The following is a 21,801-nucleotide window of genomic DNA, read 5'->3' as shown; positions in this document are numbered from 1 at the left end:
GGGATGACACCAAGCAAGACGTGTTTGTCCACTACACTGCAATCAAAAAGAACAATCCCAGAAAGTACCTCCGCAGTTTGGGAGATGGAGAAAAAGTAGAATTTGAGGTGGTCCAAGAAGTGAAAGGTCTGCAAGCAGTGAATGTCACCGGTCCTGGTGGTTTCCCAGTTCAAGGCAGCAGATATACCGCAGATCGGAAACGGTATTGGCGCTATACACGTTACCGAGGTACTCCACGTCATTACCAGCAAAATTTCCAATACCACGAATATAGAGAGGAATCTCAAGAACTGGAAAGTGAGACAGTGCTGCAGAGTCGGCAGAACGTAATTGGGCCAAGACCTTCTCCAGAACCTGAAAGCGAAGCTAGAGCGGAGGACATCCCTTCTCAAGTAAATTTCTTCAATCAGGAAAATTCTAGGGCCACTGAACAAGAGACAGACGCCGAAGGGGTGAACCGCATGGCTACGACAAAAGAATCGGAACCTCCTAAACTTCATTGCCCGGACTCAGTCATATTGAAATCTGAATCCGACGTCCCTACCAACACTCCAAGCACAGCTAAAGAAGAAGTGACATATCTCTTCCCAGAGTGGCATCGTGCAGACTGCGAGTACATCACGATAAGTTCCCAAGAGGTAGCAGCAATTCTGAAAAAGGCATGCAACAAGTCAGGGAAGAGACGCAAAGGAAACTCTACCCATTAGATGCAGGCAATAGTATGCTCAGTAGCTGCTTAAAAGTATCAGACTAAATTGTTACAGGTGTAAATACTGTGTTAAGAGTTATAGTTGCCAATGTTGTTGCAAAAGAAACAAGGTAGAGTTTGTCTAATAGTGATTCAGATTTGTTAGAAAACCCGATGCATGGGGACATGCATCATTCTAGCGGGGAGGAATGTGATACCCCTAAAGTGTATATTGTCCAGCTTATATAGATATATGGTATGTTGAGATAATAATTCATATATTTACACTGCATTATGTGGTAGAAGGGTGCTGATTGATGTACTGTAGGTGCTCAGTAAATAAGCTAAAAAGACTGTCAGTCTGTGTATTTACACAGCGTTAAATAGTAAGGAAATGCTGTTTGATGTATCAGCGCCCCCCCCCCCCCCTCCCTAGAGAGGACATTGGAGCAGCCTGCCTTCCCTGAACTATTGTGCACTGATGGGCGCGCGGCATGGAGTAGGTTAATGCTGCCACCGCAGAGGGGAGAAGGAGCTCTATGGAGACCTGAATAGAGAGAAGCGGCGCGCGCGGTCGGCGGGAAGCGAACCCGCACGCGACCGCTGGAATATAAGAGTTTTCCCGCGGGGGCTGCTGGGGGTTGGCCTGAGGTAAGCGAGCAGCGGGGGAAGCGCTGCGCTTACCGGCGAAAGGGAGTCCTGAGGCAGTGGTGAGCGGTGCAGAGTCTGCGCACTCACCTGGGAGTCCTGAGGAGACTGTCGGCAGGAGCCGCTGGCAGAGGGAGAGCTTGGATCGTAGCTCAGCTGAGAGAAAGCTGCCAGTCTGCCGGGTCCTGAGAGGAAGCAGCGTCAGCAGGGGGATGTCTCCAAGCCTGCCCCTTCTAGGTGACTGACAGCTGGGGAGCTGAGAGGCTGCTGCCGGGACTCAGAGAGGAGAAAGGGGTTTTCAGCAATGGAGCCGCCCTGCATCCTCCCCCTTCTTGTGACTGACGGCTGGGGCCAGAGAGTATCAAGTGCTGAGGCGCGGCTTCCACTTGATGGGACGGACCAGAGCTGGTGACAGGTGGAGCAGTGAGTACTCTGACCCGCTCTTAACGCAATCCCTGTCAGTTAAACACAGCCCCAGTATTAGTTAGTGCATACCAGCTGAGGAAGAGGTTCTTTCAGTCTATAAGCAACTTGGATCCCTATTGACTTTAGTGCAAACCCTATGGGACAAATGTATTGAATGCAGTAAAAGGCAGTATCCTATACAGTGAGAGTTCCCCATCCTGCAGGGAGAATATAGCATACACTTTTACTATTTGGATGTAGACATTGCTGTCAGGTAACTCCCATCGGTACATTCTCTGGACCCTAAAGCTCTTAAATTTGCTGACAGGAGATAACAGACACTGTGTAAGTAAGGGAGCAGCCATACTCTCAGCTAAGCCGCAGGGAGCAAAACCAGGAGGAAGTACAACTAACTCTTCTACATCTAACCTTAACAGAGCCCAGTCAGCTACCATACAGCTTTCAGTAAGGAAATATTGTTATATTACACACTGCATCCAAGCCAGTTGTTAATACTGTGCAGTAAGGGAAATAGAGAGTTGTATTGTGCACGCTACTACCAGAGACAAGTAACCTGTTTAAAAAGCCTCAGTGCAGGATCTTGCATAGATAGAGTACATTTCAACTTATTCCCCAACATTCTTCTTCAACCCGGGCAACGTTTATAAAAACTGTCTCCTAGCTAGCTAATCACTTGCATGCAGTGATAAACTTCGAGACTATTGCATTCTGTGTTTTTCCTGGTGCACCAGGTAGATGTGGTAGAACATGCTTTATTTGTTCTGTTATATATATGTGTGATGTAATATATATGTTCGCTTTTAACCTTCTTCTCGGCAGTTGGATCGCAAGTCCAGTGTTCCGGTTACAATAAAATTTGCGGATCCAAGTGTAAATTTATTTGCTTAAAAGTGTGCTGAAAAAAATCGAATTGTTCTTCTGAAATGCTAATGTAAAAGTTGTCACTAATTTGAACTGATCTTGTTTGAATAAATATCACATCCTATTGCCACTATTGCCTGTATCTAAATCATTACCTTCCGGAAGATTCCAAGGTGATCCAGAGACAGAGTATTTGGTAAGGAAGCACCCTAACACATCACTAGTAGAATAGAACACCCTTAGCGGGGTGTTACACTAGTGTCCGCCTACTTCTTCACCATCATCATGACCTTCACTGCCCTTCCTCCATCCTGGCTGTGGCAGCTGGAGGATCGGTGCTGGATCAGTCTAATCATGGGTCTGACGGCAGTCCTGCTTGTGACCACCTCGCACGCACCTGCTGCACCCATTAACAGAGCACAAACAGCAGCGCGGGACTCCCAACACCAGTCTCCGGCAGCCATGTATGGAGGGTTGGGGGGAGGCTGTGATGATCGTGTCAGGTGCCGACTGTACTCACTGCGCAAGTGGGAGCGTGTTTATGGATCCATTCGCTGTCTGAGCTCCAGGTGATGCCCGGAAGCCACTCGTTGTCAGTGGCAACAAGTGCCGAGCCGTGCGCGCTGCTATCATGCGTGATCTCTCATCTGGACTTTATACAAACTTATATATAAGGGAAATGCAGCCTCGGATGTGCCCCAAGTTCTCCCCACACCACCCAAATCATCATCACCCAGCCCACCAGGTGTTACTGGCAGTGCCGCCTCCAGGGGAGAGGATCGCTTCTCCCTGATGTTCTGTCACAGGGACTGTGTATATAAACGAGTATACATATAATTCCAAAACACTCCTTTTACATGACAGAAATTGTATTGATCATTGCAGGTCAGTGACGCCGCCGGCTCTCTGAGGTGTAATTCACAGGCCCCTATTTATAAATGATCGATATTGCAATGCGATTTGAGCACAACATGACCGCCCTTGATCGCATTGGAATATACAATAATAGCGCCCAGATGTATCATTCAGCACATGCAGGGACACGGATGTCCCCTTGAGAGTTGCCGGCCAGTGCCGGGGCTACTGGTCATGCACAGTCATGCTTACTGCACATGCACAGCCGCCATAGCCGGGGAGGGTTCGCCGGCTAATTATTCACGGTGTAGCCCATAGGCTATAGCGGCTAACGTCATCTTCAGATGGTGTTAGCCGAGGGGGGCTATATCCGGAATGCATCACGTTCCGGATGTTGGTAAATTTGGCAGCAAGGCATGCGGTAATGGAGAGCTCACAGCAGGTATAGTAGATACCTGCATCCGGTCCCTCCTTCACACTGTACATCCGGGAGATACTAAATATTTGTGGTTAACCCACGAAAATGTTTTTTTCGGGGACTATACCTTGATTAGACCCGAGCCGGGGACTCTTGGGTCGATTCAGACCCAGATGCTAAGCTGAGCTCTCTTGCAGCTAAAAGGGGCCGGGTATGCAAATTATGTGATCGCACTGTCTGGTGTAAGGACGCCCTCTCTGTCTTAGAGAGCGACGGCAGAGCGAACGCATGCCAGTATAAAGAAGCCCACCTTTCTATCTTAGCACACATCATCTCCAGGTAGTGTATGATTAATCATGACCATCGAGAGCCATCGGAGCTGCACGCAGCGCTTGAGGTAGACCCTACCCCACCGCAAGCACTGCGATCACTGCGATCACTGCAGGTTGAAATACAACCAAGTGACGTGTACAATGGCGCTTCTTTGCAAATTATGCGCACCCATAAGACGCCGTTTTGACGCCCAGACATGCCTGCGTTCGCAGCACCACTCCCCCGTTCACAAGCACCTTCCCCTGTTACCATCCACAAATGGCGCTGTCACTCAAAATAGCGTCCAGTCTGTGTACTACGAATGCACGATTCCCGGACGCAGTGACTGGTTCACGCATGCGTACTATGGCACATATGCATGAGCAAACATGCGATAATCACCCATAGCGTGCGTCCGCAGCTTAGTGAGCGTGTCTGAATGAGCTCCTCAGTTCTACGCGGAACCCCAAAATTGTTCCGAGCCAGGACTCTATTCGACTCTGAGTCCCAATAGTCCCAAAGCTCGGATGTATTTTGTTTTTTAAAGGAAAACTGAACTGCACATTACTAGTTATAATAGGTAAATAAAGTGTCAGAAAAGTGATGCCTTTTAGTGGCTTAAATTAAAGCAGAAAATTAAGCAAATGGAGCTTTCAAGGTACTGTTTCTCTTTTAACCTATCACTTTCTCCTTCTCCGCCTCTGCCTCCAAAGGCTACCATTACTAAGCTTAACATTGATGCTATTGACACAGTTTCCATATCCTCCCTACGATCACTACTCTCCCTTGCAGATCCACACCTCAACCCTGGCATTCCAAATGCAGATACCTACAAAAGTGTTCTCATACCACTGAGCGACAGTGGAGGAAATCGCGCACTAAGGCTGACTTTCTCCATTTTAAATTTATGCTCTCAATCTACAGTGCTGCCCTTTCCCTCTCTAAACAGTCATATTTTCTTGACCTCATCTCCTCCCAGTCCTCTAACCCCGGCGTCTCTTCACCACCTTTAACTCCCTCCTCTGTCCACCCCCTCCTCACACCCCCTCCACACTGTCTGCCCTTGACTTTGTCACCTACTTTACATCTAAAATGTAATCCATACATCAGGACACCAAACCTCCAGTACTCCACCCCCTCCCTTCCCTGATCATTTCTCCCCATCCATCTCACCTACTCTGACATCTTTCTTCCCTGCTTCAGGAAAGGAAGTCATGGCCCTCATTCAGTCCTCCCCCTTCCACTCCCCCTTGACCCTATCCCCTCCCGCCTCCTCCGCTACTTCTCTCAATCTGCCTGCTCCCATTTTATCCACCTCCTTAATCTCTCCCGCTCATCAAGCACTGTCCTTTCTGCATTCAAGCATGCCCTTGTCTCCCCCATTCTTAAAAACCTACCCTTGATCCTAACATTCTAACTACAGACCCATCTCTCTCCTCCCTTTTGCCCCCAACCTCCTTGAGCATATTGTCTACAACCACCTTTCTTTCCTCCCACTCCCTGCTTGACTCACTTCATTCTGGCTTCCGCTCTCTGCACTCCACTGAAACTGCCCTTACAAAACTCAGCAAATACCTCCTTACTGCCAAATCCAAGGGTCGCTACTCTCTGCTAAGTCTCCTTGACCTCTCTGCTGCTTTTGACACTGTGGACCACCCTCTCCTCATGTAGATCCTTCACTCACTTAGTCTACGTGGTACTGCCCTCTTCTGGCTGTCCTCCTACCTCTCTGACCGCTCCTTCTCTGTCTCCTCTCATGTCTTCTCTTCCCACCTGTTTCCACAGACTATATGTGTTCCCCAAGGTTCTGTTCTTGGACCTCTCCTATTTTCCCTCTATACATTTTCTTTAGGTGAACTCATCAGCTCTTTTGGTCCAATATCATCTCTATGCTGATGATACTCAGATCTACCTTTCCTCCCCTGACCTCTCCCCCTCTCTCCTCACCTGTATCTCCAACTGCCTCTCTGCTATCTCTTCCTGGATGTCCCAGTGCTTTCTTAAACTTAACATGTCTAAGACTAAGCTGATCATCTTCCCACCCTCCCGCATAACGTCTCTTCCCACAATTTCATTATTTATTAACAGCACAGCTATCTCCTCTAGCACCCAAGTCCGCTGCCTTGGAGTTATCCTTGACTCCTCCATCTCCTTCAAACCACACATTCAGTACCTCTCACAGTCCTGCCGCTTCCATCTCAAAAAAAAATTCCAGGATCAGCCCCTTTCTCATCCTGGAGGCAACTAAGGCCCTCATGCACTCACTGGTCATCTCCAGATTGGACTATTGTAATCTCTTATCTGGCCTCCCTGACTCCCAACTCTATCCCACCAATTTGTCCTCAACGCTGCTGCTCATCTTCCTCTCCAAACGTTCTACATCTGCCTCCTCTCTCCTACAAGACCTACATTGGCTCCCCTTCCCCTTCAGAACCCAATTCAAGGGTCTTACAATCAATTACGAAGTCCTCACCCAATCCTCTCCCATTTACATCTCTGATCTCATCTCACTTCAAACTACTGCCTGCCCACTTTGCTCAACAAATGCATGCCACCTCTCTTACCAACTGATTACTTCCTCTCACTCCCGCCTCCAAGATTTTGCCTGTGCTGCTCCCTACCTCTTTTAACTTTCTCCCTTTCCCCATCAGACTTTCCACCTCTCTACAAATCTTCAAACGGGCTCTCAAAATTCACTACTTCATCAAAGCCTTCTAGCTCTCATCCTAACCTGCTGCTCCATGTTTCTTCCTATCTGCCCCATCTGTGTCTCCCCTGTCTGTCTGCCCCTCCCCTTTAGAAGGTAAGCTCTAAAGAGCAGGGCCCTCTTCCCTCATGTGCTTCTCCTTCCCTCACTCATAGGATCATCTACTCCAAACTCCCCACAAGGGCACCTAACACTTGGTAGCTGATGCCCTGCTGCTTATTTTTGTGTGTTATGATGGCTATTGCAACAATGTATATAAACTATATCCTTGTCCTGCATCGTTTTGTACTGTAAGTTGCTGTTTTTGTGTTTGCTCATTTGTTTATGTACTTTGTGAGGCACTGCGGAACCCTTGTTGTGTCATATAAAGGATAATAAAAATAGTACTGTATGGAGACCCCTTTGCCAGGTGGTTTTACCCACATTTGTTTTGACCATATAAATCTTGCATTTGCACTTGTGTGTAGACTTGGGGGCAGTATTGCAGCTAAGCTCTATTTTAAATGCAGTGATCCATTAATGCCGGGCCGGGTCCACTGTTTATAAAAATCAAGATCACAGAGTTGCAGTATCCAGTCTGCAACTGTGCAGAAATAAGCACATTATGTCACACAAGGAAATTACATAGCTTCTGTACTCTGCATCTTCTAACAATTCTTAAATGCTTCCCATAGAGCACCTATACATAAATAATTGCATTTTTCAATGTCAGCAAATGCTGCGCCAAACTGGGCCTTGCGTTCTTAAAATATACCATCTGTGCAGCTTTTTGCTTTGTTAAAATTTGAACGGCAAATTCCCTGTTCACTTCTAAAAAATGTCATACAGTAGCTCACGAATCATAAAGAACTGGCCGGGCGCTCTTCTTTGCGAGCAGCAATCATTAAAATATACCACAGATTCTGCCTTCTATTGCTAGTACTAAATAAATATATCTAAAATATTTTAATTGAAAAATGTTTCCACTTCTTTCTGCCTTTCAGAACAACATTTATTTTGCTACAGGGCAATGAATTACGTGCAAAAACCAAGTGGTCTCCTGAAATTCGCCTAAAAACAGGTAAGAAGACATGTTTATTAATAAAAGAAAATAAAGGATTTTTAAAGTGTAATTTTTACTCCAGTCTTTCTCTAATCCTGGATGTAGTTTTGGACTTTTACAAAACAATAACTTAGTTTCTGGATAATTAATTATATTAATGAAATATTACACACAAATCAATCACGTTGTTTAACAGACTAAACAGTTTCCCATCTGACCTTTTGTCAAAAAACAAAACAAAAAAACCCAATGTAAATATAGTAGTTTCAGTTGTTACATGCATTTACTTACAATAAAGATACTTTACTCAGACTTTTTTTTCAACCAGGATGATTGGTTTTGTAGTCAATTTAGACATCTAAGTGGTATATTTACTAAAGTGCAGGCTTTTAGAAGTGGAGTTGTTGCCCATTGCAACCAATCAGATTCTACTTATCATGTATCTAGTACCTTCTAGAATATAAAAGCTATAATCTGATTGGTTGCTATGGGCAACAACCATACCCATAGAAGTCATTGGGATGGGATCTTTTGCATTTGGAATGTATATTATTACAAAACTGATGCTGTATTCAATAACAAAAGAAAAAAACATTAATGTGCAACCAGAGCAATGGGGTCTCAGTCTGCAAATTGCACACCTCTGCTTTAAAAGTGGTAGCCTACATCTCACTCTCAGAGGTATATTTAGTAAAGGTCAATTTTAATCTATTTCACATTGATCTAAATCAATCAACATCAATGTTGTTTTTCTGGTGCTAAATCACACATTTACTAACAGACAATTTTTGATTATTTTTTTAAGTGTTAGTAAATGTGTGATTTAGGGGTCTATTTACTAAGCTTTGTTAGGAGATAAAGTGAATGGTGATAAGGTACCACTACCAGCCAATCAGCTCCTAACTGCCATGTCACAGGCTGTGTTTGAAAAATGGCAGTTAGGAGCTGATTTCCTGGCACCTTATCACCGTTCACTTTATCTCTTAACAAAGCTTAGTACATAGACCCCAGAGTCCCAGAAACTTTTTTTTTGATTGATTAAAATACCCCGTATTCTGAAAAAAAAAAGTAAAGTTTTCATATGGTCTTTTCACCGCAGCTTACCGACAGCACTAGAAATTTCCATGAAAATCCAAAATCATGTGCTTATTGTCTGTTTTCCAAGAAAGTTTTCATAATATTTATGTTGATAATGCCAGTTTTATCCATTATTCTTGATAATGGATAGACTAACAGGCTAACTACTGCCTTTATACATCATCAGAGTTTCCCTAAGAACATGCAGAAAAGAAGCAGGCAGTATTGGCAGCTATGTGCTTTCATAGTTGCCACCATTAATGGACCTGGCCTTTTTTGAGCCTTTACCTGCAAAACCTGTATATTTGGGAACAAGGGGGACAATAAGCTTTTTAAAAATTATTTATTAATTTGTTAAGGGAGGGTTTCTGACGATATTGCAGCTATTCATATTCTATTACATGCAAATCGCTTATTACTTTCTCCCCTATGGGTTTACATAGATTTTACCCAGGTGTAATAACAGCATGGGGGTAATAAAAACGCAAACCTTGGTGCCGAGTTTCTATAACAGTATCTGACCTTGTATAGATACTCATCTAGTATCACTATACTATATGATTACATTTTGGGAAATATATTTGGGATAATTTTTATTTTTGATGTTTAGCCATATATAATGCTCATACAATTCAAATACAATATATATATATATTCAATTTATGAGTAGGAAAGTCCGGCCAAAAATGGTAAAACTGACATTTTTGGAATTTATTTGCATTTTCCATATGTACCAAGCTCCAGAAGGTGATACATTCCGGAACTTCGACCCAGTGATCAATGCCATCTTCAGATGGTGTTGCGAAATAGAAGCCTATGGGCTTCTTTTCGTGTTCTGCACTCATAGGGATCCAATCGGATCCCTCCCATTGTCCCCTGAGGAGCGCGCGTTATACGAAGCATGTGCAGAGGAACTTCTGAGTCATAAACCCGGAAGTCCCTCTGTCGCAAAGGACAGCTCCTATCTGGAGAGCTCTCCTTTATGTATTCCTAAATTGTTAACGTCAGTATGTATTTGATAAGTGACGGAATGTGCCGCATCTGCAATGTGATGCTTACTACATCTCACCCTATTAGTTATAGAGGAAAAAGCTAACTAAAGCAAAATTTTGTATACTAAGAAATGGAAACCTTTTTTTCCCAGTGAAATAGGCACATAGCTAAAATGGTACAATTAGTCTGCTCAAAAAGGTATGGGGCATTCAGACATGCAGTGGTTAAAAAATTCTACAAAAATGCCATCTCTAATGAAAATACCTGTTTGGTTTTTTTTACAGCTAAAAACTTCACGTATGATGGCACTGTTGGGCCTTCAAATCGAAGTGCAGGAATGATTGTCCTAACAGTTCTACTTTCTATTCTACTGGCTATTTTGCTGATTTGTTTAATTGTGGCTTTAGTTAATGGCAGGTAAGAAGGATTTTTTATAAAAAAAATGTACTAATGTTTTTTTTCCTGATATTTATCCTGTACATATAAATTTGGGTTTAGTTTTATCCAACAAGTAATTAGTATTAGAAATATAAAATGATCTAAACCAGAAAAAGACATGCAATAATGTCTAAATCTAAAATATCTTCTGTGAAATGGTTTGAACTTTGTTTATTTACTTCCACAGACTGTTGGTTATTAGCTTAAACGCTATCAGCCTGCATAATCGTTATTATTGTTGGCATTGATTTTGAGGCTCCATAGGGCCTTATTCGGAGTCTGCTGCAAGTGGCTGTGTTTGCGTAATGCCGCTGAAGGCTGATTCACTATCTTATGTTAATGAGTTTCTTTAGCAAGTTGCTCCCCCCACTGTCTTTCCATCAACAGATACAACTCATTATTAGTATCGGCACTTGCACCAGGCCCAGCCCCATTCTAGATGCATAAGATCAGTCTGAAACAGACATTCATTCTCTATGCTCAGCAGAGCCGGCCCTAGGCATAGACAAACTAAGCAAATGCCTAGGGCATTTGGAATGCCTAGGGGCACCCAAGCCCGTCTAGGGTCGGCAGAGCCGTTTTGGGGCAGGCACAGCCGGGGCACCTGCTGCTGGCTGGGCAGAGACTACTGTATGGCAGTTGCTACTGTCACTGTGCAGCGTCCATGATCGGAGCTCAGCTGACAGCTTCGATTGGGCCTGTCAGCAGCAAACAGTGAGCGGGCAGCGGCGGTTTGTGGGGACGGGGCACCTGGACAACGGCTAGTGGTTATCCCAGGTGCTGTGCTGGGAGAGGGGTGATGGGTGCTGTGCTGAGAGAGGGGTGCTGTTCTGGGTGAGGGGTGCTGTACTGGGTGATGTGTGCTGTGCTGTTATCTGTGCTGGGTAAGGGGTGCTGTACTGGGTGATGTGTGCTGTGCTGTTATCTGTGCTGGGTGTGGGGTGCTGGGAGCGCAGAACAATGGGGAAGGTGCCACAGCACAGCGATACCATGCCCCCTCTGTGAGGCCACACACTTTTTCAGGATCCTACGGGGGCACCTTCCAAAATCTTGCCTAGGGCACTAATTTGGCTAGGGCCGCTCCTGATACTCAGAATAATATTGAACTCGGGCTACACAGCCATGCCACTCCCACAAGAAAGGACAGCTTAGTGAGAATGCTTTGTTGCTGCCCAGATCCCACCCTGAAACGCACATTTCACGGAAAGACAGATCCAGCCAAGTTCCATCCCATTCAGAATCGGACAGAGATATGCAAAATTGCGTTAGTTTACCTCTGCGTCTGCACTGTATGTTCAAACTCGCTATTTGAGTCTCTACAATAAAGCCGCTCAGATGAAGGAGCTCATTCAGCAACAAGCGGCCCAATGTTTGCGCACTGCACATGCGCCGTATCCGGCGTGTGCGAGCCCCACTGAGCGACTGAAGTTCAGTCGCTACAGGGCTCGCAACAAGATGGGGCGGCTGCCGATGGTGAGTGACAGCTCGCCCCGTTTTGTAGGCGGGTAGGGGGGTGGCTGGACAAACGCAGGCGTTCCCTTAGGAACACCTGGCGTTTGATGGGAGGCCTCACAGATATCACTACTGATGTCAGTAGTGGACTTCCTACTCTATTAGAGCAGGAAGTCCACTCGGCCTTGCGGAAGCTAGACCCTGCCCCAGGGTCTCGTCGCAAGGCCGATGGTCGCAATTATCGCGATGGTCTCCTGGCTGCTCGCTCAAGCTGTGGGTTGTCACCCACAGCTTTGCGAGCGGCCGGAGAAAAAAAACGCCCACAGACCCAGCGAGCTGCCAGCAGCAGCGAGCGGGTCTGAATCAGGTCCTAAGCCCCATGTGTTTACACTGCTGGACAATGGGGAAAACAGGACATACAAGGTAGACAAAATGAATGCACACATGAAAACAAAGGGTAGGAGTAACCCAGCACATGAGAGGGGTTTGGTACACGATCCCAGGTGCTGATAATGCTGGCGGTCAGAATCACCGCAGCGCAATACCGATGGTGGAAATCCTGATGCATGCAGGTAAGTATTCTAACCCTTCCCAAAACCCTACCCCTAAACCTAAGCCACCTTTCCTGCAGCCTGACCCTCCCCTCCTGCAGCCTAACCCTTACCTTCTCCCTAGTGCCTAACTCTGACCCCTAACCCTAAACCTAACCCTAATACCCACTATTGGGATCGCAGCAGTCGCGATACTGGAGCTAGGATTCTGACTGCTGTTGGGATTCCGGTGCTGGGATTCTGATCACCAGCATTGTGTGCGCCGGGATGCCAACTACAGTACATCCCCATGAGAGGGCTTTTAATGTTACAGTATGGGGATAAGGGCACAACTGAGACAAGAAGAATTAGTATGGCTTATAGAGGAGATTAGGGCATTTGTCTGGGTGCATTGTGTGAGTAGTACAGAAGGGAGTATGGTTGGCTCTAATAAAGAGATGGGTTTTTTTAAGGAGCATTTAAAAATAATAAGTAATTCCATAAGTTGATAGAGGCACAACAGTATGTGGAAGTGAGAGGTGGATCCTGAATGTGATACAAACTGATGTCAGAGGTAGATTTTAGCAAATGTGAAGGAAAGTATTTAGAAATGAGATATGACATGCATTAAGGGTTGAGGACTTTGTAGGTGAGTGTGAATAATTTGAGTTAGATACTTAAAGACAAGGAAGCCAGAGTAAGGATTTGCAGAGTGGTGAAGCTGATGTGGAATCAATAAAGAATCACAATAGGATGTTGCTTTAACAAGAGATTTTTCTGTTGGCGAATATCTTCCACAGCTCTCAAGGTAAAGCTGGCAAGTCTTACATAGATATATAGTATAAAAAAAGTAAGCTATTAGACCACATAGTGACAACGTGATAATGCGACAAATCGAGAGAGTGACAAATCTTATATATAAAATTCATTGGTCTGTTTGCTTGTTTGTTTGTCTGCCCAGTTATGCACTTGGACACCCCTGCACCGATTGGGAAACCAATGCAAGGTGGTCCAGTTGGATCCTGGCCAGTTTCAGGGGATTAGGGTTGAAGTCGGACCACCCGTTGGTGTACGCTGGGTAGAACTTTGATCCGAGGAGCCTGTTCTTAGCGTTTCACTGGATAGATTTGGACAAAAATTTCACGGAGTGGTAACATTGGATCCCAGAAGACATACTAGGCGGTTGAGGGGCAGAACTTTGGCCGGGAACCCTGGGCAGAACCTTGACTCGGGAACGCTGGGCAGAACTTTGACCCAGGGAGCCTGTTCTGGGCCTTCCACTGGATGGATTTGGATGAAAACTTCAGAGGGGTGTCAATTGGTCTGGGATGCCTAATGGAGTGGTTGGGGTCCCAGTTGGGACCTCAAGGCAGAATGCACCGGGCAGAACTTTGTCCCAGGGAGCCTCTTCGGTCCCGGGGAGCCTGTTCTGAGACTTTCACTGGATGGATTTGGATGAAAACTTCAAAGTGTAAATATTGGATTCCAGAAGACATACTAGGAGGTTGAGGTCCCAGTCGGACACCCCGTTGCTGTACGCTGTGAAGAGCTTTGACCCAGGGATGCTGGCAGAACTTTGACCCAGGGAGCCTGTTCTGGGCCATCCACTGGATGGATTTGGATGAAAACGTCACAGAGGGGTGGCAATTGGTCTGGGATGCCTAATGGAGTGGTTGGGGTCCTGGTTGGACCTCACAGCGGAGTGCGCAGGGAAGAACTTTGACACAGGGAGCCTTCCACTGGATGTATTTGGACAATATAACACAATAAAAACTTAATAACTTGAAGATACACCCCTGCATTGAATGGGATGAAACCACTGTGATGTGGTCCACTTGGATCCTGGCCAGGTTTTAGGGGGGTTAGGGTCCCAGTCGGACCTCCCATAGGTGAACACTGGGCAGAATTTTGACCCGGGGAGCTTGTTGTGAGCCTTCCACTGGATGGATTTAGATGAAAACTTCACAGAGTGGTAACAATGGATCCCAGAAGATATACTAAGGGGTTGAGGTCCCAGTCGGACCTACCGTTGGTGTATGTCTGGCAGATATTTTACCCAGGGAGCCTGTTCTGGGCCTTCTACTGGATGGATTTTGATGAAAACTTTACAGAGGGGTGGCAATTGATCTGGGGTGCCTATTGGAGTGGTTGGTGTCTCAGTCGGACCTCATGATGGAGTGCGCCAGGCAGAACTTTGACCCAGGGAGCCTAAAAAAGATCTGAGGGCACTAGAGGGGTGCAGGTATATAAATGTACAGACAATTAGTCAATCAGTTCCTTGTTGTGGTGAACACGTCTTTAATTAATTCTGGGTCCTGGGACCAATGAGGGTGGATTCTCCTTGTAAAAGCAATAAAACACCCTTGCACTATATTAAAAAGTCTAAGCTAGTACAGGAACAATAATATATCCAATATTATAAACATATTTATTATCACATATATATTATAATATACTTAATTGACTGGTCAATAAACAAATAATACTACAATATCACATAAAGATTTCCATAAGCTACAAATATATATTGCAAAAATGTTATTAATTAATATATTTGAAAAACAATTTTATACTCTGGATCCAATCAGTCTAATGCTGCCCATCTATTACGCGATGCTGGGGACGACAGCATGATTATGACGCCGTCGTCTCCCGTGGGGTGAACTGCATATACTGAACAATCAGACATTCAGTGTATGGAGATCAATAATCCCCAAACATGGCAACCTGACGGCGGTCGTCAGGTTGACCGTCATGTTCGGGCAATGATTGATGTTAAAAACGACCAGCGGGCATGCGCATCGCTGGTCGTTTTTAACCTTTTTCTGCCCGATTTGCGGGCGATTACCAATCAATGGAGCAATAACTACCGTCATTATCGCTCCATCGCTAGGTATAATCGCCTAGTGGATGGGCAGCTTAATATAGTTGTAGGAGGTGAATATTAACTTTAGATTGAATTAAAACCACTGTGCCCACACAAAACTCGTAATGATTTGAAGAAATTCAAGTGTCCTTCTCTTTAAATGTATAGAGAGAGTCTCTCAGTCTATATAGACTGTAGCCGCAATCAATTTAAATAAAGATGCCTGGTACATATCTCCATATTATCCATACCAAGGGACCTGTGCCGATGGTAATTGGGTCTCCACTTCGGGAGATCCACTAGCTCCCTCTGTGCTCATAAGAGGAGAGAAAAAAAGGAGGGAGGGAGGTATAGTTACTCCAACAGGAGATTTTTTCCAATTAGTACCTGTCAGGTTTAGAATGTCCTTTGGAAAGCAGTGGAAATGTCTCAACCTCAACCTCACTTAGCAGATCACGTCCAACAGTGCAATGTATATCCATCTCTCTGGAGCTCCCGGCAACAGCGGCAAACAAGTAGTTGTCACAGATTTGATCCAAGGGTCCAAAGAAATAACGGTGACGCGTTTCGCACCATCAATGAAGGCTTTTTCAAAGAGATCTGCTAAGTGAGGTTGAGACATTTTCACTGCTTTCCAAAGGACATTATAAACCTGACAGATACTAATTGGAAAATATCTCCTGTTGGAGTAACTATACCTCCCTCCCTCCTTTTTTTCTCTCCCCCGATCAGCACAGGGAGCTAGTGGATCTCCTGAATTGGAGACCCAACTACCGTTGGCACAGATCCCTTGGTATGAATAATATGGAGATATGTACCAGGCATCTTTATTTAAATTGATTGCGGCTACAGTCTATATAGACTGAGAGACTCTCTATACATTTAAAGAGAAGGACACTTGAATTTCTACAAATCATTATATAGAGTTTTGTGTGGGCACAGTGAATTAAAACCAATCTAAAGTTTAATAATCCCCTCCTACAACTATATTATACTCATTAGATACAGAGTATAACATTGTTTTTCATGTATATTAATTAATATTTTTTTCGCAATATATTTGTACCTTATGGAAATCTTTTTTATGTGATATTTTAGTATTATTTGTTTGTTGACCAGTCAATGAAGTATATTATAATATATATGTGATAATAAATATTTTTATAATTTTTACTAGCTTATACTTTTTAATTTAGCGCAAGGGTGTTTTATTGCTTTTACTGTGTAACACCCAGTTTCTGTGTGTATATTTGTGTGCAACCACAAGCACACTGGTTCTTTGCTGCTTGATTGATTTATTCTCACAAATATTTTTATTTTTTATCATACCATCAGCGCCAGGTTCTTTCTTTCGAATGGATTCTTCTTATGTCAGTTCTAGGGATACCCCATCAATGGGTTAAATTAAGCTTCCTGGAATTAGACCCTCTCACTAAAAAAATCACCCCAAAAATGGCCGAAAGGCCTCTTGTTAGTAAAATACCAATTTGTTTATTTTTGCTAAAAATTGTTTTTAAAAAAATAAAAATTTGCTTACATCCAATAAAATGATGACCAATACCCAACGCCAAAGTGGGGCAGATGTAATTTCACACCATCACCCCAATGGGTGTGAGCTCTATGGTTGAAAACCTCACTAGTGGCAGATGGATTTTGGCACCAAGACAGACCCTAAATGTTTCGTCCCCAGCATGGGACTTCTTCAGGGGTACAATAAAAATTAGAAAAATTACTCCACAGATTCGTACAGAGAACAATGTCCCAAAAACGTGGCCAATAATACAGTGTATCAGAATGAGAGAATTGCTCCGCAAATTCATGGACAGACTAAAGCTCCAAATGTAGCTTCAAATCCACATCAATTGTGTGCCTAGGAGAAATCTTCCTAATGGCTAACAGCCATTTTTCAGACTGCTGTTCCAATGTGGTTGTTCCACCATATTTAGCAGAACTCTTTATGACAAATAAACTTAAATTACAGACTCATTATCTCCATAATATCCTCAATAACCAAGGCGGTTACCTATGGGATTCCCTAGTATATATATATATATATATATATATATATATATATATAATATATATTGTGGCAAAACACTGGGGAAGTTGTCAAAGGGATAAATATATGCCCCAAGTTCCTAGCTTCTGAAAGGTAGACAGTTAGCTAGCTAGCAACCTTGATTGCCAGACCAACTGTGAGAGGCTGATAAAAGTATGTCTCTAGTCTGTCTCTTACTGCCTGGGGAGCAGGTTGAGGCCTGCAGAGAGAGAGAGACCATTGCTTGTGATTGTAAATGCTGTGCTAAATGTTGTTTTGTGAGTTGTACGCTAGGTTCTTCCTCCTTGAGAGAGGGAATTGTATGTTAGTTAGAGCAAGACAGGCTGTTTATTTTGTGCTCTCAAATAAAGCTAGCTGCGGATACTTGTACCAAGGCCCTGGACTGGTGTGCTACTAATTGGCTGCTGCGTGCAAGGCACTCTACTACTGTTTACCCCAAGAGATGACAACCATAACCTGATCTTGTGACATTGATGGCGTTAGTTCTCACATGCAAACTCCTGTAATAATGAATGGACCCGTTACACAAGCAGAAACTTTAGTTTCTGCATGTTTTATGTAACAGTTCCATTAGTGATGATGAATAGGCCGTCAAGGCACAATCTGTGTATGTTCTTCCTGTGATTGTAAGCTATATTGGGCCGGTGAGTGACTGAAATATTCTCCGTAAGCAATGTATAATATATATTTATGCACTATAAAATATCTGCTAATAGTAATAATAGTAATGTAATTTGCTTATATTGAGTAGTATTGTATAAGTATTTACTTTTATATTTTATGCCATTTTGTTAATAAAAGTTATTTTTACCATTACTTTTGGAACTGCCCTCTACTGAGGATATTTTGGCTACAAGTGTGGAAGTATGCCCTAGAGCACTTGGTGAATTACTTACCACTCACAGATATCTGGGCAATATTTGGCATACTACCTGAGGGTCAGCGGGCACCGAGGGGTTGTCGGAGACTCCTACTTATTATTAGTGCTGTAACTCGCAAGGCTATTCTTCAGACATGGATCAATGCCACACCCCCAACGTTGCAACTTTTTAAGGAAAAACTTTTCCATGTATTCAACATGGACTGGATTAAAACTTTGCTAGAAAAGGAGACACGAGTATCAAAATTTTTCAAACATGGGAGAGTTGGGACATTGACTGTTGATCAGAGATGTAAAATTCATGAGTTATTAAAGTTAATCCAGTGGTACTGTCTTCGGATGGTATTGAATGACTCCCCAATTCATTTGAATGATTGAGGGGTTTTAACCGCTCCCCTCTCCAGTTTTAGTTTGGGCGTAATGGTCCGGCAGCCGCACTCCTTCACTATCTATCTGCGATTTACACTGAAGTGGATTATAGCGACTAAGGGGTAAATTTACTAAAAATCGAGTTTGGGTGAGTTTGCAAAATCACGCGAGTTTAGCCTGTTTTTCAAACTCGCAGATTTAATATGGCCAAACAGGTGTGAATCCGGAAGTGAGTTTTCTCTTCTCACTGTTAAAACTCTAGTCGAGTTTGCAAACTTGACTAAACTCACCATCGGCCAAACTAGGAAGTACTTTACATGAAAAAGTTGCAACTTGCTAATTTACAAAGAATCGAGTTTACGATCTGGGGTGAGCTTGTAGCAAACTCACTGATAAGTTGATGTTTGAAATAGACCACCTCCTGAGATGCGAGTTTGGCAGAAACATACACAGATTAGTGTGATTTGTGTATGTTTCTGCCTGAATACCTAATATAACGTGTATTTTTATTTTTTAAAAATGACGTATGGCCTCCCCCCCCCCCCCCAAAGCCTAACCAGCTCAGACTTGCCAGCCAGTCCTGGTTCCTAAAATTGTGGGGAACAAAATGAGTAGGGTTTTAATTATAGGGGGGAAAACATTGCATAGTGCTCCCCCTATAATTAAAATCAGCACCGGACTCAAAATGGCCGGGCTGTAATGCCACAGCCCGGAGACCCTTTCACAGGGACTCTGTGGCCAAAGCATTATCAGCCCAAGCCAGTCAGGCCTAGCCGGGGATCTCAGGGGAGATTGGGACCCCCCCAAGAAGGGGTCCACCCACGAAAACCCCAGGCTTGGTCTAAAGCCCAGGGCTCTTCTCCGCACCTCTGGAGCTTTGGGTACGGGGGTAATAAAATGAGAACTATAAGGAAACTAATGATGTTGGACACTGACTAATGACGTCAGGGTCCTCTCCATGAAGGGGATTTAGACATTACCATGATTGATAATAATAATAATGAGTGATATATATACATATATATATATAGTATTTTGAAAAGAAGGCACTCAAAATGGACCTTAAAATTAAACATTATCTTGTGGAAATCACATTTTGGCCCTGGAGAGGTTCGGGAACTGAGTTCCTGCTGAAAAATAGCACTGCTGTTATCCTTAATAAACCTGCAAGTCTGGTTAAGGAGAATCTGTCTGGCCTAAACTCCATTTCACAAATCTGCTGGTGCCTACTGTTCCTCTTCAATTAGGCATATCAACAAAATGTGCCTTGCCTTTTTCACCTAAAATTACCACAATTGCTAACCATGATTATCCATATCCACTGAAGAACTATGCGACGTATAAGGGATGTATAACTTTTACTTACTTAATTTTATGCTAGTACTGAATTTTCCTATTTGTTGTTTGCTTTTGTTATATTAAGTGTTGGAGACACTTCATTGGTACTTTCAGTATAGGCTGCTTAGTCTGTGCATTGCACACTTTATTTTTACTAAACTGACCCCATAGTCATATCTCCGAACATTTGAAAGGGGAAATTCAAGACTTTGTGCAGTGTGGGAGGCGTGTATGCACATCACAACATGTTGCATGTCACATTAGGGGTATGGCCATGTGTCAAGTCCCCATTTTCTGTCACGCTGGGTACCTGGCAATGCATTACACCGCCATTTTGCATCATGCAGGGGGCATGATCAGTGCTTGCAAGAAGCAGGGCTTCACCTAGTCTCTCTCAGCATTATTTGGATGTGGAGAGCAGTTGTGAGACAGAACTCTGCCAATGGGTGTGACAGCACGACAGTGCCCGAAAAATGGGACTGTCCCTCCGATTCAAGATATTTGGGAACGGAAGTATGCCCTTAGTGCCTACATGATCCAACTTTTCTAATAAAAATGTTTCAGATCAGGGGCATTTTAAGAGTGGTGGGGGCCCATGAGCAGACCCCCTCCTCTCTCTCTAGAGGTGCAGTAGATTTTGGCTTAGTGGCAGCATCTACTGTGCATGCTCGGGTCTCCGGGAAAATGGCACCCGCTCAGTTTTCCCAGGGATAGCAGTACTGCACATGCGCAAGTCACCGGCCATTTTCCCAGTGATTTTTGCTGCTCTGCAGTCTAGGGACAGGTAGGTATAAGACTATATGAGTACATGGTGTGTGGTGTGGGCCCCCCTGGGCCTGTGTGCCCGTCACACTCTGCACCCATTATAGATACGTCCCTGTTTCAGATATTGGTGGACCCTAGATTTAAACATCATCAAGAACCTGTATTCAGAAATTGAGTTGTCAGTACAAATATTTTTAACACTGTCCAAGGTTAGATATATTTATATCTGAGGGATTTTTTTTTAAATGTATTTTGCAAGTCTATAGTTTGTTGATGTGATTTATAATATTTATAAATATAATAATTTGTAATATACGATATTAACTGGTTGCTAAAACTTTAACATTTGTCAATATGTTTTTTTCATAATGATCTTGTGGTCTTTTTGTTTACAGTCAGGACATATGCTGGAGAGGAATAATGGACAATAGAGATGACTGGCCAGATACTATCAGTTATATGAGCGCTGGTACATATAATCCGCAATACAAGAAAATGAACAATTCATCATTCAGAGCATAAATTTAGGTTTATTTGCAAAACAAGAATCTTTGATGGCCTTATATTACTTCTTTGAACATATTTTTTTGACAATAATCTGATATAATCCTGCTTTGACTAAGTAAGAGTGTAAAACCAATAAATTGCATTTTATTCATTTAAATACAAAACTTTTAGTTCATAAATCAATGTATATATTATTATTATTACATTTTATTTATAGGGCGCCACAAGTGGTCCGCAGCGCCGTCTATACAGTAAAGGGTACACAGAACAATACAGTAACCAAAATATAAACAGAACACAAGTAACAATTAGCAACACAATTGGAGCTTACAATCTATAACTGATAGTCACACATGTATAACCATTCTGTCTACCAGATATGATTTTACATTAAATTTTTGTGAGTATACCCTTTAAGTATACACTATGAGATCTATGTAATAAGGCTCTGCCCAATTGCCTCCTTTACGTCATTTTGTATGAACGTCCACATGGCGGTAGCAGGACGCATGGGTTCACAGCTCCAGGGCACCACATAAAAAGAGGCCAATCATTATGGTTGCTTGATGA

General features: G+C 43.6%; 1 protein-coding gene across 1 annotated transcript in view; it reads left to right on the top strand.

The window, feature by feature from the left end:
* The window catches only part of LOC148502654 (uroplakin-3b-like), a 96,482-nt gene extending 75,087 nt beyond the window's left edge, over positions 1–21,395 (top strand). Inside the window, exons 4-6 of the mRNA XM_088449494.1 lie at positions 7,899–7,975; positions 10,312–10,444; positions 21,120–21,395. Coding sequence (XP_088305620.1) covers positions 7,899–7,975; positions 10,312–10,444; positions 21,120–21,246 — 337 coding nt within the window. The 3' untranslated portion in view covers positions 21,247–21,395. The remainder of the gene's footprint in view (positions 1–7,898; positions 7,976–10,311; positions 10,445–21,119) is intronic.
* The last annotated feature ends 406 nt before the right edge of the window (positions 21,396–21,801 follow it).

The sequence above is a fragment of the Taudactylus pleione genome, unplaced genomic scaffold (assembly GCF_031769625.1).
Source record: "Taudactylus pleione unplaced genomic scaffold, aTauple2 ptg000487l, whole genome shotgun sequence".
NCBI lineage: Eukaryota > Metazoa > Chordata > Amphibia > Anura > Myobatrachidae > Taudactylus > Taudactylus pleione.
Note: the sequence above shows the minus strand (reverse complement) of the source record. Positions and strands in the feature narration are given on the sequence as shown.